Genomic DNA, 19,473 nt, shown 5'->3' on the forward strand with positions numbered 1-19,473 from the left:
ACAAAACTCGCGCACTGTACATATCGCAACTGTAGTGCAACAAGGGACATTTCGGCAACGCCGGGTATTTTCCAAATGCACACAAAGCGACAGACTGCTGCTGGTGCCAGACTCCAAAGTGTGTCGCGTCTTTAAGGCAACGGTGACTTCCGCTGACTTCCCAGATTTCTGGTTTCATTCAGTCACAATTGGATTGTGTGAAAACCATGAAGATGTCTCCGCCAGACCGGAGGAAATACATGCGTGATCTGACGGTTGAGATCGGCATAAGAGTGCTGCTCTTTGGAGTTTTTGTGTAAGTAAGCATGCATTTGGAAGATATGCTTTATTACATGCAGTATGCATTATGTAGTGAACAACATTACGCGTTAGTGTACATGTTGAGCTTTGAAAATTGATTTCAAGATACCTAACCAGGGCATATGTGTGCTGCTGCTTGGAGATTTTGCAGGCTGTTGCATATGCCAATTGTGCATTATATTATTGTTCATTGTTATATGTATGGTCTACTATAGCTAGCTGAACAACACGTTACTGTGTAACTGTAAATGTTGAGCATTGAAAATTGATTTAAAATGGCTATAATAACCAGAACGGTTTTAAAGATTAAGCTTGTTATTAATGTTTTAGCAATACAATTACTTGGATCTTAAGACTTAATGGATGATTTAACACACTTCTGGTTGAAAGTTTCAAGATGTTAGGAGGCTAGCAAGTGCTTGCTTGAATATTCCTGTATATACATGCATAATAAAGGTATTTTAAACACATTCATAATACCTTATATATAATATAATTTAAAATATATAAGGCAACACACTGTTTTATAAGGCATTATGAATGCTTTATAATGCTTTAAGAATACCTTTATAATGCCTTATATATACAGGTTCAAGTATTGCAAGGAAACTGAGGCTTTTTGAAGGGTGTCAATCTGTCTATAGCATAAGTAAATCCAGCGCTCATCGTGCAAACAGGTTGGTTCTTTAAGTCCATTCATGAATTTTTGAAAGGAAATACACAAGCAACCAAAAACAAGACTATATTTTTCCTGTCTTTTTCACTTGTGTGTGATAATAGCAATATGTGTGTTTGTGGTTTACACAAATTATTTCAATGTGACGTGCTAGACCACACAAGTTTTATAAAGAGCAACCTCAGTGACTGATGTCGAAAATGATTGTTAGTGGTGTTTGGAAAGGTAAGCATTACTACTACTCATACTGAAGGATAGTGATTTGAAATATATATAAAAATTTGCTTGTAATATGTTCCACACTGTTTGCACATGAATGACACCTCAAATCATGTAGCTTGTCAAGACGAGTTTAGCTATTACTTTGCTAAGCAATTGGAAAATTTTCACCTGGAGGATGATAAAAACAGGTGAACCCCCCCACAGACTTACATAGAAGGAGGGACCCAAGCCATATCTAGAGACAAGAATATAATATGTTGCAATTCTATCATCAGGCCAAACGGTTCTGAGCACGGTGAGTAATGGCGCCAGTGGCATTTCCATTAGAACACGATTTGGTACGGTACAATTACAAACTGTTCCCTGCACAACTTTCTCATTACAGTTAGCTAACCGTACTCAGGACAGAAAAACCATGCGGGTGGAACAGCTGTTGTTATGTGCTGATTTACAATTGATTCCTTGTCAGTTATTTTCATTCTAACCTTGATTTTGCAGCACCATAATGGATAAAGAAAAAGTTACCATGACAACAGTAACCATTCACCTGATAATACAATTTTTTTTTACTTGTGCAACTGCATAGCAACACACTGGCAACCACCCAGAACACCCTAGTGTAACGTGGCCAGCTGATAGATAGCTGTGCAATGTGTATAAACCTCACTCTCCTGACCTCAAGAGGTGCTTTAGCGACTGAGGCTAGGGGCTTTAGCCTACTTGTTAGCACACCCACCTCCCATGCCGGAGACACTGGTTCGGGTCCCGTACGGAGCGTGTAGAACAGGAGTGTCACACGAGCAATGCCCTATCGACCACTCTGAAAATTCTAGTAACCAGGACTCTCCTAAGCAACATTCTAAAAACCACTCAGAACACCTTAGCAATTGTATACTGTAGCAACACCATGGCAACAACCCAGAACAATCTATCAACAGCATAGAAACCAATCAGAACACCCTAGCAAAGGCCTAGTGACAACATAGAACATCTTAGCAACATGCTAAAAACACATTTAGAACACGTTAGCAACCGTATAGCAACACCCTGGAAACCACCAAAATAAAAACAATAGAAATATATATATATATATAAAAAAAAAAAAACGCAAAACACCTTAGCAAATGCATAGCAACACCCTAGAAACCATCTAGAACACCCTAGCAACGACCTGACACCACCCTGAACATCCTAGCAACATAATAAAAACACTCAGAATAATAGATGTAAAAAATATATAAATATATTTAGTTAATTACATATGGTGATTAATTAATGGAAATACTCGCAATTAATCACATATATAAGCATTTGCCGAGAAAGGCTTCAAATTAAAATAATTCAATATATAATGATTAAATAATTAGTTATATTTAAAGAATTCTACATATAATATATATTATTAATATAATAATTCAGATTAAAATCCGAGGCGGCAGCACACCCCCGGTCAACAACTTTGGAGGCGTTCTCATTTAGAATCACCACCACCAATTGGTTCTGTCCAGCTGTGCGTTGCCTATGAAGCTGAAATTTAGCTTACTGCCCCCTGCTGAAAACAGGTGTTACTTTAAGCTTGAATTGCCATGGTAGGAATTTTCCTGATTATGGACGGTCTGGGAACATGATTTATTGTGTTAATTTTTTAACCCTGTTCAGAACAACTTAGCAATATAACAACAACCTGCATGATATTTGTCACTAATCTTCATTAATATGTAAATTTTAACATCTGCATCTGTGACTGTAAATGTGTGAATCAAAGGGACTTTAAGATCAGAACAACAATGGAGCAAATAGGTTAAAGGAGAACCATTTGATGGGTTCCCTCCTCCAAGGAACATATGGAATTTCCTTTATGTCTTGTGTATTTGTTAATTCATTGGGAGGTCTAATGGTATTGTCACATGGTATAAAGGTATTACAGTCTGGCACACAGTTGAGCACTCTAACCAACAAAAAAACTGTAATCGATTACTCGTAAATTAAAATGTAAGTTCAAAATAACAAGTAGGATATGCACATGAAATGTATATATTTTTTCATTCACAAAAGTTGCCAAGAAAGGTTTCAAAATAGGCGAACTTCAACAAACTATGATTTTCTTTTCTTTTGAATAAATAAGTGATCTATATGCATTAATAAAAAATAATATATGTATACACACACACACACACACACACACACACACACAGATCAGCCACAGCATTAAAACCACTATTTTGTACGTCTCCCTCGTGCTGCCAGAGCGGGTTATCTGAGTTACTGTAGACTTTGCCAGTTCAAACCAGTCTGGCCATTCTCTATGAATATCTTTCATCAACAAGACATTTCCATCTGCAGAACTGCTGCTCACTTTTTTGCATCATTCGGAGTAAATTCTAGAGACTGTTGTGCGTGAAAATCCAAGGAGATCAACAGTTACAGAAATATTCAAATCAGCCCATCTGGCACCGACAATCATGCCACGGTCAAAATCACTGAAATCAAAAAAATGTCCCCATTCTGTTGGTTGATGTGAACATTAACTGAAGCTCCTGACCCGTATCTGAATCATTTTATGCATTACAATGCTGCCACACGATTGGCTGGATTTGGATTGGATTTTCATGCATAAACATTTTGATTGTTTGTCATGTTATTAATCAGAAAAACAAGTGGTGAATGTTGGATTTTTATAAAATGCAATTTGTGTTCAGAGATTTAACCCACATACACACACATTGGTCTGATTAGCTTCAGAGTTTTTAGTACCACATCACATTTTCTTTTAACCATAAAGCAAAACCTTGTTGTTGGTTTGCTGGACTCCAACAAAAGCCAAATACAAATAGAGTAGAATTCTATAAAAATAAAGATATTACAAATTTCGCAACACCAATGACACCATGTAGTGATGTTTCGTTCATGAATGAATCTATCTTTTGAACGAACCTTACACTAACTCATATTTCTCATTCACTGACGTCTTTCCTTTTCGAAGCCAATGAGCTCTAGTTTGAAGCGCAAGACTGCTTTGGTGGCTTTAGATGCCTGTAAAGACTGACTTGGCATGAGTCAGTAGCATTCTAGTGCGGGCTGTGAGGCAACATGTCATTGGTTCGATCTGATGAACGAATACGCCCCTTCATTGAACTTGTACTACATTTGAGTCTGAACGAGATGAGAGAGTGTACTGGTAATCTTGTTCGAGATCTAAATGAAAGACCCAGTCATCTCGTTCGTGAATGAGGATCTGCTGAACGACTGAACAAGAGGAGGCATGTTGTTCATTCAGTTTGGCATGTGAGTCAATCACGTTCAAGAGAAAGGGGTGAAATGCACTAATACAAGTTTAAAGCTATGCACAAAACATAATCCCCAATTTATGAATGTGGAAAATTGACTGAAGACCATACAGTTAAAATAACATGAATTATGAATGGATAGGTTGTGCTTTAATGCACAGTGTAAGATATTATTAGGATTTCTTGAACGTTTTCCATGTCTTGGCAAAAATGAAGCCCAGCTTTTGACAAATTAAAGGGAGGAAATTAAGACTTGTCATTTGTGGTGAAAACGTTTATGGTGTTTAAACTTGTGTTGCTTTTAAAATCTGACTTTAACATGAGCCAGTAGCATTCAAGTGTGGGCTGTGAAGGTGTATATCATTGATTGGATCCACTGAACGAATACACAGCTTCACTGAACTAGTCGGTCTTGTAATTTGTGAACGAAGTGGATGTACTGGTAAACTCGTGGCCCATTCATCCTGTTTCACGGCTGACACACCGGCCGCTCTGTTCTCCCGATGGCCAGTCCTCCCCTGATCATAGTGTGTCGGCCCACCGGGAAAATGCCCGGTATGCCAGATTACCATTCCAGCCTGCTGTATACGTATGCTTAATTTTACTGCCCCCAAAGGGCAAAAAGCAGTATTATTTTGTAAATTAAGTTATTACTAAAATAATAAAATAATCTGTATCTGTCTTGTTAAAAGACAGTGTTGGCTCAACTATGCTCAGATTCAGGGAAAACAAAGTTTTTATAATCCAGTGGAAATACTCCAGTGTTGGTGTATTATTTGGCTTTGTAGGGCAGTCTGTTAAATTATCGGTATGTTTAATGTTCATTTTTTATTCTGTTGTTGGTCTAGCATTACTGTTGAATGTATTTGTGCATTTGAGTTGTATTGAAAGCTACACAAATTAGTGGCATCTGCATGTAATTGTCAACATCATGAATTATGTGTACAGAAAGTATCTGTGTTTCTGTTGTTCCATCTAACCTTACACCACAATTACACTACAGCAACTTAAATAACTTTTGTAATCACATTATTCACCAAAACTAGGTTGTTAATGGCATACGTGACATTTAACTCAACCAATATCTGCTGAATAAATGAATTTATAAGTTTAATAGCTGGTATACTATAAGAACTGCCAACAAGGTGATAGGCAAAAAAAATTAACCAGTCATTCAAAATACATTTAAAAATGTTGTAAACATTTTCCATAAGCTGCATTTTGAATTGGTAGTGTTTAAATATTGTCCTCAATGAAAGCTTTTACGCCAGTCATATAACAATCCACAGTGATTTTATAAAAGGAAATAATTGATGTAAACCTTTGCGCTTTTATTATGTAGGAGAAAAAATCTTCTTGCCCACAAGAGCGAGCGATTGGCTGCTGCTGATTTTTCTCTGAACCTTTACTGTCAAAATCACATCTCCTTCTCTGATCCTACATCTCAACAACATACACATTCACAACACCCCCTAGTGGACTCAGTTGTAACTGCAAGAATTAATGAGCGATTCAGAGGAAAAGCACAGTATAATTCAGGGTTGCCTACTGGAGTAGTGTTTTTTATTTTCAACTAGCTTGTACAGAACAACTTAGTCAATTACACTTGCACATCCCTAACACAGGCATAGTGTCACATATGTCTTTATTTTCCGGGACATGCCCTCTTTTTCGGACCTGAAAAAAGCTCCCGGCCAGGATTTAAAAACTGGCTAAAATATCCGGCCTTTGTCTATATATTGTCCTAACTCTACAGTTAGGACAATCATACATTATGTGTATTTGATACAGATTTCTCTTGTTTACAAGTCTGTCTGTGATTATTCTGGCTGAGAGCGGCAGTCCTTTTTTACTCTCCCTCTCTTTTCGTTTGCCCACCCTCTCGCTCTCTGCGCATAAGATGTATGTGTGCACACAAGACATCACCGGAATGCTCTGCCGCTCTCAGCCAGAAAAATCAATAACATAAGCAGGCCCGGTCCCAGATCAAAATCGCTAAGTGTGCTTCTGAAAATAGTGGGGATGCTCTTTATAAGAGACGTAATGTATTTTTTATGTAAATTTTTTTATGCTACCAAAACATTAAATACGCTGCATTTGTTTAAAAGAAAACATTATTTTATTATTATTATTATTTTTTTTTTACAATCATTAAAAGCTACAGTACGTTTTCATTGTGCATGAATGCAGAAAGTGATGTTGGATGATGTTATCTGAACCACTGATTTAGAGTCAGTTTTTGTGTTTCAATAATTGTTCATGTTTTGATTTGGCTTTGGCTTTGGGAAACTGCTATGTACTGTTTCATCCCGAGACGATGAAATGCAACATGTGGTGGATTTAGTGTGATAATTCTGCAATGAATTCTGTAAGAGCAAGCAGAGGTCGTAACCAATTAAATGCTTATGTGTACATTGAAAGTGGAATGCTGTGCTGCTAATTTGGACACTGATTTGCAAAATAATACATGTTTATTAGTTTTGATGCAGGAATTTTGTTTATGTATTCCCTGGGATTCTTTGCCAATGTACGATATTATTAGGCTTCCACATTCATTCGAGGGCGCTTGGCACCCTCAAGCACCCCTGTAGAACCAGGCCTGAACATAAGTACACTTTTAACAGAATGTTCACCAACTCTGTGAATTATTAAATAGAAAAACTGTTTCATCAGACTCACACTTACTACTAAGCTTTTACGATCATCTTAACTAACGGCACTCGTTATTTTTACGATGGCGTATCATCTGTTTCCTAAACCAGCACATAGATTGGTCATTATGAAGTAGAACGTAAGCAGGGGTTCATTAACGCACAGGCTTATACAGGCTGAAGCCCAGGGGCCTGCAACTCCCATGGGGCCCAGCGGGAGGAGCTCGTTTCAACTCTTTCAGCAGAAGACGCGGTTGTTGACAATGGTTGCGTCCGTGTAGTGCTTGTTCACACCCCTTACCCCCGCTCAACAACTTGAAGGGTCTCAGCAGACCAGCAAGCCCATGGGTCTAGATGTATCTTGGTATCATGGGTCTAGAGGTATCTCTGGGGTCGATGGATGTGCCTGCCCGTCCTGCTGGATATTTTCGTCATTACAGCAGAAACAACTTAAAATACTCCATCATTTTTCAAGTGTAAGACATCATTAGAGACTATAAAGGGTCTACTTTTATTTGTGTACACTCACAATAACAACAAAATCTTGTGCTTTTGTAAAATATGAAAATAAAAAGGGTGAGCTTTCAGCTGTCTCTGTCTCCACGAGCATATTTCAGAAACACGTCACAAAAATGAACTGAAATTCTGCGAATACTTATCACACAAACATGAAACATATGTCTAAAGAGAGCTTAAAATGTCTACTTTTAAATAAAACAATTCAAATTTAAAACAAATATTCTCCTGCAATTTAATCTGTATAAAACAAAGTGATGTATGGTTTTCCTGGCTCAGCTTCATTATCTGTAATGTGATCCCACCCACCAGCAGAGCACGCCATTTATATGCTAATGTAATGAGGCGATCAAGGGAAATGTACACGCCCCCGACTGTGAGATTTAATGTAAACAAACACTACTAAACTTTTTTGCGTGTTTGTAAACTCCTGGATGTAAGGATGAGTTAACATTTTCCTCAGAAGAAGAGCGGGACTGAAGGATCATGTGACACTGAAGACTACAGTAATGATGCTGAAAATTTAGCTTTGATCACAAATGACATTTTACAATATATTCAAATAGAAAACTGTTCTTTTAAATTGTAAAATGATCTCACACAATATTTTTACTGTATTTTGGATCATATAAATGCAGTCTTGGTGAGCAGAAGAGACTTCTTTTAAACAGTAGTGTAGGTCTAAAATTAAGTAAAGTCTTTATGTAAAGAAAATGTACAGTCAGATTACTTATTTTAACTTAAAACTTGATTTGGATCATTAAGTCTCCTCACATTCATTCACTTTCTGTCACATTCCTCATTGATAGGCCCAGGGGAGGGTCTCTCATGTGTGAATTACAATGAATATTCATGATCATTCACGCCTCCTCACATATTACCTTTCAACACTAAAATTGTCATACAAAAGTTAAATTACTATATTGTTTTGTATGAATGAATGATCAGGATGGTTTTCACATCATTTTGTAGCAAAAACTCTAGGCTACAAGATCCAAAAGTCTTGTGGTCAAATGTTTAGTATGTGTTATATGGCCTTATTTCAATTTTAGTTTTTTCAAAAACCACACATAAACATTATTTTCTAAAAAAAATGCAAACCTGTATATACATATTGCTCACATATTATTGTAGCCCAGTTTGTGCTGAATACAGTGTAATCAGACATTAGCCATTAATATGTTTTTAAGCAACTGAAAAAAAGCACAAATTTCAAAGCATGTCAAAACTTCTCCAGGGCCCAAAATACCCTCAGACCCCAGAGGGTTAAAGCTCCCCTGAATGTAAGTGCTTAATTAAGGGAGCTGTCCAGTCCAATTTGTGCTGATCACTTTGGCCAATTTATGTCCAGGAGTTTGTCTTCTCAAAATTAATATAACATGGAAATACTGAAACAAATAGAAGTAGTTTGTAGAGGTGCCAAAATGTATTAACTATTACAGACTTTTATTAAAGAAATAATGGCTTTATTAGGATGGAGTTTCAGATTAATTGATTCTCAATCATAGAGATTGATGAAATGTAATGTGAATGTATGTGATGTCAATCATAAGGGGCTCTCACATAGCCTAAAGTTTTGTTACTTTGGCTGCCTGAACAAATCCACACATAACAGGGTTAAAATCATGGGCATCAGTATTAAACTACTCAAAGGCCTATCTAAACATTAATACAAAAATTGTTCAATGGAAAACAGGAATGACATACAAAAATGAAATAAGGTACAATGAAATGCAACAAAAGAAATATGGTAGAGGCTAATGTCAAAAGAGAATACAAACAGGGTATTAGCTTAACCATATACTTCAACACATATTTAATACATGCTTACAACACTCAAAGCATTTTATGCATTTAACACATGCTTAAATCACTCACAGTATTTTACTTATTTTTAACCAGGCTTTAAGGATGTTTGACAGTTCAAACAATACAATTCTACATATAATTTCACATATAACACTTATTACACTTATTTGGAAAACACTCTGGGCTATAAAATCATTAATTAAGATATGATTACTACTAAATTGACATACCCAGTCCTCACAGGTATGTAAAAATGTGGTCAAACTCCACACATGCAATCCATATGCATCCTTAAAAAAATAACCCATAGAAAACACTCAATTTTAACACAACTCTTCTGCTTGAATATGTAATGCAATTTATGCATTTTGTGTAAAATTTAATTCATTCTCAAATGATGAATGTGGAGCGGAGGGGGGCGGGGCCAGGCTTGAATGTCGCATGCCCGGTCCCCAATCGGCCTGATGGGGCGCGCGAGGGATAAAGGCGGCCGGTGACTATGGTTCGAGAGAGAGAGAATTACGGGCATGTCCGTCATGTGTGTGTTTATGTTTGTGCTTTTGATTTAAGTTTTCATTAAATTATGATTCATATTGACAAGCCGGTTCTTGCCTCCTCCTTGCCCATCGTAACCCCCTTACATTGGTGTCAAAACCCGTGAAGGAGGAGGGATGCCCGTCGCAGAGTCCTCGACACTGCCGTCCACCCAGGGGAGTGCCACTGCCATCTGCCGGGTGACGGAGTAGCCCAACCGCCCGGATGCGCTGGATGCACTGGATTCCCTGACCTCCTGGAGCGATGGAGCCGCTGCCAGGGGCTGTTGTTGTTTTCCCCTCCTGTCTCCTCCCAGGTCGAGGAAGGCGGGGATAACCTGACTGGGCGCAAAGCATGCCCCTCCCCAGGGAAAGGGGGGGGGTGTAGGTCATGCCGGTGGCACCCCGGCCTGAGGTAACGCCGGGAGGAATGTGGAGCGGAGGGGGGCGGTGCCGATCAGCCTGATGGGGCGCGAGAGGGATAAAGGCGGCCGTTGACGACAGTTCGAGAGAGAAAGAATTACGGGCATGTCCGTCATGTGTGTGTTTATGTTTGTGCTTTTGGTTTATGTTTTCAAGTAAGTTGACAAGCCGGTTCCTGCCTCCTCCTTGCCCATCTTAACCCCCTTACAATGAACAAAACCGGGAGCTCTCTTGTGCAATACACGTTTTTCACATCTGTGATACGAGCGAGTGGCGGAAACGGGTGTAGCAACATTCTTACAGGGGCCACATCCAATTTAGGACTAGAGTTAAATTACAAATCAAAAATGATAAATAAATTTGTGAAAACATCAGTCACAATTAACACATTCTCACAGCCATCAGAGGCAGGTTCAAGCACAGTAAAACCTACTGCCACTACTTCAAGGGGCCTTGAAGCCAGAAATGGCTTCATTGGAGGATTTATCCTTGGCTGTGGCATCTTGCTTAAGATGCACCTTTGACACTTTTTGATCCACTGCTCCACATCATTACACATTCGAACCCAGAAGCATCATTGCCTCAACAGGTTTAGCGTGTGCTCAGTGCCCTGATGTCCCATACTGTCATCAGCACTTTCAAGTGCCTGTTCTTTTAGACATGAGGGTAAGAGCAGCTGTTGATATTCATCATGATGTTCATCCAGTTCTCTAAAACACTTCCACTGCTTTATCAGTCAAAACAGACTTTGATAGACCAGATCTCTCATGAGTTGTGGGCTTTTGTTTATGTTCCCAAAAGGTTCTGAAAGAACTGACAGTGGGATCTTTCAATTGAAAATCCTTCAGTTCAGCTGTTGTATAACCTGGCAGAGTAGGCGTACTTCCTTAAGGGTTTTTTCCATCCTCGACTCCACACTCAAAAGCATGAATCTGTCTAACCCTATGGCACTTTTTTACCAGCCATCACTAAATTGGGTTCTAAGGCTGTTCCTTTGTTTTATTATATTGCAGATGGTAATACAGTCATCATATTCTGCATACTCAGGAGTAGCAGGCTCCCCTGCTGATGGCTGCCTAGAGAGGGCATCAGCAGCTGCATTATGCCATCTTGGGTGGTATTTCACCTCAAAATAAAAAGGTGTCCATCTTTGCTCAATTGCACCAAGGTTGGCCGTTTTTAGATTGCACAGAGCATTGTTATCATGTGATGACCACAAACTTGGAACCCAACAGAAAACCACAGAATTATTCAAAGATATCCCACTTGAGGGGCAGTAACACAAGCTTCATGTTACTGTAATGTCTGTCGTGGTGTTCTGCTTTAAGTCTCCTTTTGCATAAGCTATGACTCTCCTACACTCACCCTGCTGCTGGTATAAGACAGCACCCAGGCCTTCACTGCTCGCATCACTCTCCAATATGACAGGAAGATTGAAATCTGCATACCCTAACACAGGAGCAGAAGTACACTTCTCCTTCAGCTACTAAAATGCTGATTGGCACTCTGAAGACCACAAAGCAAAGTGCCAAACTGCTTGATACACAGGTTAGCAGAATCATAGAGGGGGCTGGCAATTTTAGAAAAAACATCAATTAACTTTCTGTAGTACCTACAGAACCTCAAGAACAAGTGTAATTCCTTAACTGTACTGGGAAGTTTCCATTGTTTACATACAATAATTACTTGTTGATGCAAGAAATGGCACTTTCCTGTTTCTTTTAGTCTGTTAACCCTCTGGGGTCTGAGGGTGTTTTGGGCCCTGGAGAAGTTTTGACACGCCTTGACATTTGTGATTTTTTCAGTTGCTTAAAAACATATTAATGGCTAAAGTCTGATAACACTGTATTCAGCACAAACTGGGCTAGAGGGCGACAGATTAATCGTCCGTCAAGGTTTTTTTTGCATTTTTTAACATAATCGGCATCGGCCAATATCCAAGTATATCAAGCCAATTAATAGGCAGGCGCATCTGTGGGCAGCCTAGTGTTGTTGTGGAACACGTGTTCGACGCACGCTGCCCCTAGAGTCATTTTCCAGCAGAGTGAGCAGAACTCATCCAGTGCCTAAGGAAGGAGCTAAGTTCCTTGGAGAAAACAGTAAGGATTAAATTCGTATATCTCCTTTATATTTAATTAAAAACTTTTGATATGTTACTGTCAACTTCAAGAAAAAACGCGACAAACGTGATAGGCGACATGACGTTCGGCTACTTTGGATATTGATAGCATAGTTGAAGTTGCATTATCACAGCAGAAGGGTTGCTATTATGTCACAATAAGTAAGCAAGAATTTTGCAATTACAGGCAGTGAATCTGAGACTTTTATTTGTTCTGTTTGTGTGTCTTATATTTGAGAGGGTTGTCACTCAATGCAGAGAAATAAGTAATAAAAAAGATACCAACGCACTATAGGCTATTGAAGGACTGGCTTTGGTAAGCTCTGACGTTATCGGTTCTGCTGTCGGTACTGGAGAAATTAAGAAAATACATTTATTATTGCTATAAAGAGAAAGTTATTTTATCTCGCCAACCATTTCTATGTATAATAATATGAAACCATCTGTCTGTGATGCAGTTTAGCTATTCGCAGTCAGAGAGGGAGATAGAGAGAGAGAGAGAGAGAGAGAGAGAGAGAGAGAGATCTCTCTCACGCGGTGCCACAGCGAGCACAACATGAGCCCTGCTTAATGAGTGACGATGGAGGACAGAACTGGTTACACTTAAGATCTGTGATATTTGTCTGATTTTATTTTAGATTTCGCCTTCCAAAGATTATAAAAATAATATTTATACATAAGCCGCATTCTGTCTAGCACAACTTCCTTCCCTTCACAGCGGTGCACTGATATTTCTCCCTAAAACTGAAACTTAACGTCAGAATCAGCACGATCGGTTATTGTTGTAAAATGCAGTCTAGCTACTGTTGCTAAATTGCGGAAGCATTTAATAATAAAAAGAGCGCAAGAGATACCGTTCCCAAGGCGGCGCACGCTCCGAAACAGACCGCAACGAGACAAGCAAAGTATAGGCTACTTTGGGTTTCATGTGCACGTCTAAACGATCAACTATACACAAAAATATGTCAAAAAGACCGGCTTGGAGATTCACTTAAACACAGTTTATGTCTTAAATGGACGTAGTTATGGAAATAGTTGGGAGAAAATATGGTGCATCAGGAGCCTATTAGATCTGTACTCGGTCTTAAAGGGGAAGCAGTCTAATAAACATGCTGACGATTGAGCCATTACTGCGAATCAAACAACAAAAGGCAAAGAGAAAATCACTTACAGCTCTTGAATGAATAACTTCTGCTTTAATAAGCATTAATCTATCTATGTTAAACTATGCAGTGTTATTTTACAATTGATTTCTTTATTAGATTTCTTTTTAGACCACACCTGAACAAAAATGTTAGTAGACCTTCCTGAAGTTAAATCACTGTGCCTATATAACCGTTTATATTTGTGTAATTGTTTATCTTTTGTTTATCTATTGTTTATCTTTGTTTAATATATATATATATATATATATATATATATATATATATATATATATATATATATATATATATATATAAAACAAAAAGAACCGTTAAGAATACCGTTAAAGTACTGGATCGATAAGCAGTATCGGTAAGATAGTAATACCATTAAAACCTTAACGATACCCATCCCTAGTTATACCTGTGCTTCTCTTGGATGCTCTGAATATTGGATTACGTGTCTGGATTGCCCCTTAATTAAAGCTGCATTTGGATCTCAACCTTCGTGTCTCGGAGCAGTTCATAACACCTGCTTCGTTTATTTAATATATTTGTTATACATTATTTATACAATATGTTTTTACATTATACATTTTTAATTTAAGTGTACAAGTGCAGATTGGTCAAGTGTTCAATAAATGTATTTGTTGAGAAATTTTGTCTATCTTAAGTAATTATTTGTGTTACATTTTATCTTTCAAATAAGAGGTTAAAAACAAGCACATATCGGCCAAAATAAATCGGCAGCATTTATCGGCCTGAAAAAACCCATATCGGTTGACCTCTAAACTGGGCTACAATAATATGTGAGCAACATGTATTTACAGGTTTGTATTTTTCAGAAAATAACGTTTATGCATGGTTTTTGAAAAAACTTAAATTTTAAGTCACTGAAATAAGGTCATATAACACATACTAAACATTTGTCCACAAGCCTTTTGAGAACTGGATCTTGTAGCCTAGAATGCCCAGCTACAAAATTATGTGAAAACATCCTGATCACTCATTCATACAAAACAATATAGTAATTTAACTTTTGTATGACAATTTTAGTGTTGAAATGTTATATGCGAGGAGGCGTGAATGATCATGAATATTGAGGTGATTTACACCTGAGAAGACAAAGACCCTCCCCTGGGCCTATCAATGAGGAATGTGACAGAAAGAGAATGAATGTGAGGAGGCTTAATGATCAAAATCAAATTTTAAGTTAAAAGAAGCAATCTGACTGTACATTTTCTCTTAACTAAAGACTTTACTTAATTTTAGACCTACACTACCGTTTAAAAGAAGTCTCTTCTGCTCACCAAGACTGCATTTATTTGATCCAAAATACAGTAAAAATAGTGATATTTAAAAGAACAGTTTTCTATTTGAATATATTGTAAAATGAAATTTGTGATCAAAGCTGAATTTTCAGCATGATTACCGCAGTCTTCAGTGTCACATGATTCTTCAGAAATCAATATAATATGCAGATTTTCTAATATGGGCATTGTACTCATTTAACCTGAACAGATATTTGCAAGCACAAGCTTTGTTGATGATAATGAGGCAGCATAAACACTAGATAACATATATTCTAAACATTCATATTATTTTTATACCATATTACATATCATATTTATATCATACAGCATACAATTTCAATACCTGCTTTAGTCAAAACCGCATTTAAATGTAACTAAAACTTGCTTATTAGGACATATTTCAAATTTCAATACGCTGAATCCTGGCTGACAAGTCTTGAAACAGTCCTACTAGTAAAATATGTACATGTTTACATATAAAAGCTTGTCAGCTAATGAAAACTCAATGACTTACTCATCTGAAATTGTATCCTTGGCTGGATCAAGTCTCTCTTAAAAATACAAACGTTCATCGGAGTCCCGCTCTTCTTCTGAGGAAAATGTGAACTCTTCCTTAATATCCGGGAGTTTACTCGCCTGTGTATCATTACAAACGCGCAGAAAAATGAATGAATTGTGTTTAAATCAAACCTCACTGTCGGGGCATTAGCGTATGAATGGCGCGCTCTGCTGGTGGGAGTGATCACATTAGCTGCAATGAGCTAAGCCAGTAAAATCTGTACATCGCTTTGTTTCATACAGATTGCATTGCAGGAGAATATTTGAAAGTAGACATTTTAAGCTTTCTTTAGACATATGTTTCATGTTTGTTGATAAGTATTCACGGAGTTTTGTTTCATTTTTGTGACGTGTTTCAGAAATATGCTCGTAAACACAGAGACTGCTGAAAGCTCACCCTTTTTATTTTCTTTATTTTACAAAAGCACAAGATTTTGTTGTTATTGTGAGTGTACAAAAATAAAATAAGACCCTTTATAGTTTCTAATGATGTCTTACACTTGTATCTGTATACCCAAAAATTACGGAGTATTTTAAGTTGTTTCTGCTGTAATGACGAAAATATCCAGCAGGGCGCGCCGGCGACCCCAGAGGGTTAAAGACTACTTCCAATCTCAGGGATGTGGGCGAGTACACTAGCATGATCTGAAAAATGTTATCACCCATGGAAGCCTGCATAAGACGTTGAAAGGTCAAAGGCCCATTACAAACCCCAAACGGCATCCAAGAATACTCAAAGATCCCAAATGGAGTCGTAAATGCAGTCTTATGCCTGTCTCGCTCGTGGACAGCAACCTGATGATATCCACAATTAATGGAAGATCTATCCTAGGCAGAGAAAACATGTCTTGCTGGTCTTTGAGTTCAGCTTCCAGTAATCAACACAAAGCCTGAGACTGCCATCGGTTTTCCTAACTAGCACAATAAGTGAAGCATAAGCACTAGAGCTTTCTTGGATCACTCCTTTCTTAAGGAGTTTTGTGATATGTTCTCTAACTTCCCTATACTGAGTAGGTGGGACATGCATGTAAGGCTGGGCCTACGGTACATCATCCATGACGTGAATCTCTTGTTTGTCATTAAAACTCAGGACTTCATCATTGAGAGCAAAAACATCTGAGTACAAATTAACAAATCACTCAGCTCTGCCTGCTGTTCAGGAGTACCACTAATGTTTAGCTTGTAGAGAAACTCTTTGAAGCTGTCCTCCAATAACTGACTGTCTTTACACTGACTTTTGTGTTTACACTTACTCTTGAAATGGAGCAGAAATTTTCTGAAATCTCACCTCACATGTCTCATTGGACTTCACACTCTCGACACCAAGTCTGGTTCTGGCCTGTAACCAAATATCTTCTGTGGAGTGATTCACAACCTGTACAGGAAACAAAAAATCTAAATGCCAGGTACGGGTGTGTTCATTGGTTCTAACAGGAAGTCCTGTGAACAATTATTTAACGTACTTTTTCCTCCCTTGACCATTACCATTGCAGTTGATAAAGCAGGTATGTGTACCTTATGTGTACCTATAGTGTTCAGCTAACCTTTCAGTAGTTCACAAGTAAATGTAATCCTGCATTGAGGATAGTGTAAACCTGTGTGGCTCACTGTCCTGGACAAAAGGGGCTCGAGGCGCGAGACTCGACCAGAGCTCGAATAACCCCCAAACTTAGATAATTTATTGATGGATAGATAGGAGGACAAGGGGAGGTGGAGTTATGCTAGAATACTCGATGCCACATAGAGGTAGAGCTTCAAACTTTATCCATGGTATGGTTGACATTTTTGTGGAATTGCACATATATACATCGATCAGCCACAACTTTAAAGCCACCTGCCTAATATTGTGTAGGTCCCCCTCGTGCTGCCAAAACAGTGCCAACTTGCATCTCAGAATAGCATTCTGAGATGCTATTCTTATCACCACAATTGTACAGAGCAGTTATCTGAGTTACCGTATACTTTATCAGTTTGAGCTATTTTCTGAACTGCCGCTCACTGGATGTTTTTGGTTTTTGGCACCATTCAGAGTACATTCTTGAGACTCAGCAGTTACAGAAATATTCAAACCAGCCCATCTGGCACCAACAATCATGCCATGCTCCAAATCATTGTGATCAAATTTTTGTCCTGTTCTGATGGTTGATGTGAACATTAACTGAAGCTCCTGATCCATGATTTTATGCACTGCACTGCTGCCACATGATTGGCTGATGGATTTGCATGAATGATTGTTCGTGCCAGAAGGGAGGGTTTGTTATGCGATTGGTTGCCCATTGTCTATCTCTCTCGATCTACTATTTATTATTATTATTTTTTCTTTTCCTTTAATAGCTTATTGTAGAGATGCAGAGCACTAATCCACTGTGAATCACGCAGCACATGTAGACTATATATTTGTATACCAACCAACATGTGGTCAGCTAAATACAAGAACATCTAACACAGCCAGATCACACTATTAACAGCCTAGCAACCAAATAGAACACCCTAGCAAAACATGCATTTAACAGCCCAAAATAATCAATCAACCACATATTAATGGCCCGGCAACCACCCAGAACAAACTCTCAACAGTTTAGCAACCACACAGAACACCTTAACAATGCTAGAAAAGCAAGTTTTTCACTGGCAAGCACCACACACATTCCCTTGAGAAAATACAAACACGTGCCGCCTCAATCTACCGTATAGTGCCACCATAGTGGCAATATGGAACGTGCAATGAACTTGCACATTCCATATTGCCACTATGGTGGCACTATATGGTAGATTGAGGTGGCACATATTTGCATAATGTCGGCTCTTTCCTGCCTGTGATTATTTAATAACTGCCAGGTGTTGCCTGGTGCAGCCTACATCCCATGAAACTCTTCATTATTGTCTTCACAATATGAGTTCATGACTAATAAAACTGGCCTCCAAGCACAACATCTGCTGCTGTCAGTAATTCCATCACCTCGCCCAGATCTGATGTGCCTTGAGAAATCAGCAATGTGCCTTCTGAATGCTGATCACAAGTTCATAGTGCAGCCCACTTGCATGATAAGACAAATCTGTTTTAGAATAAGAGCAGACACTTTTGTATAAAATGTTAACCTAAGTCAAAATATATTTGACATCACTAAATCAACCTGAATGGATCGGCCCCTAATCAGGATAATCAAACCTCAGAGAGGGATAAAGGCTGACTGGAGCCTGCAATGGGACAGAGAGAGATATTTATGGACAGCTGTCCGACTTTATGTGTTTGTCTTTTTGTTTAAGCTTCGTATTAAAATATTATTTATATTCTCAAGCCGGTTCTCGCCTCCTCCTTTCCATTAATCCCTTTACACTGGTGCCGAAATCCGGGAAGGAGGAGGGATGCGCAGTAGTGGAGTTCTCGCCACAGTTACATAGCTCCTTAAGTTAACAATTACAGGTTACCACTTTAAACAGTGTATCATAAATGTAGGCTTTACTACTTACAGTATATTTCATATTGTTATATATATATATATATATACTCACCTAAAGGATTATTAGGAACACCATACTAATACTGTGTTTGACCCCTTTCAGCCTTCAGAACTGCCTTAATTCTACATGGCATTGATTCAACAAGGTGCTGAAAGCATTCTTTAGAAATGTTGGCCCATATTGATAGGATAGCATCTTGCAGTTGATGGAGATTTGTGGGATGCACATCCAGGGCACGAAGCTCCTGTTCCACCACATCCCAAAGATGCTCTATTGGGTTGAGATCTGGTGACTGTGGGGGCCATTTTAGTACAGTGAACTCATTGTCATGTTCAAGAAACCAATTTGAAATGATTCGAGCTTTGTGACATGGTGCATTATCCTGCTGGAAGTAGACATCAGAGGATGGGTACATGGTGGCCATAAAGGGATGGACATGGTCAGAAACAATGCTCAGGTAGG

General features: G+C 38.4%; 1 protein-coding gene across 1 annotated transcript in view; it reads left to right on the top strand.

Annotated features, from left to right (window-relative positions):
• The first annotated feature begins 206 nt into the window (after positions 1–206).
• plpp4 (phospholipid phosphatase 4) overlaps positions 207–19,473 on the top strand; it is a 216,492-nt gene continuing 197,225 nt past the window's right edge. Inside the window, exon 1 of the mRNA XM_052089451.1 lies at positions 207–295. Within this exon, the coding sequence (XP_051945411.1) occupies positions 207–295 (89 nt within the window). The remainder of the gene's footprint in view (positions 296–19,473) is intronic.

This window comes from Xyrauchen texanus, chromosome 24 (assembly GCF_025860055.1).
Source record: "Xyrauchen texanus isolate HMW12.3.18 chromosome 24, RBS_HiC_50CHRs, whole genome shotgun sequence".
In the NCBI taxonomy this organism is placed as follows: domain Eukaryota; kingdom Metazoa; phylum Chordata; class Actinopteri; order Cypriniformes; family Catostomidae; genus Xyrauchen; species Xyrauchen texanus.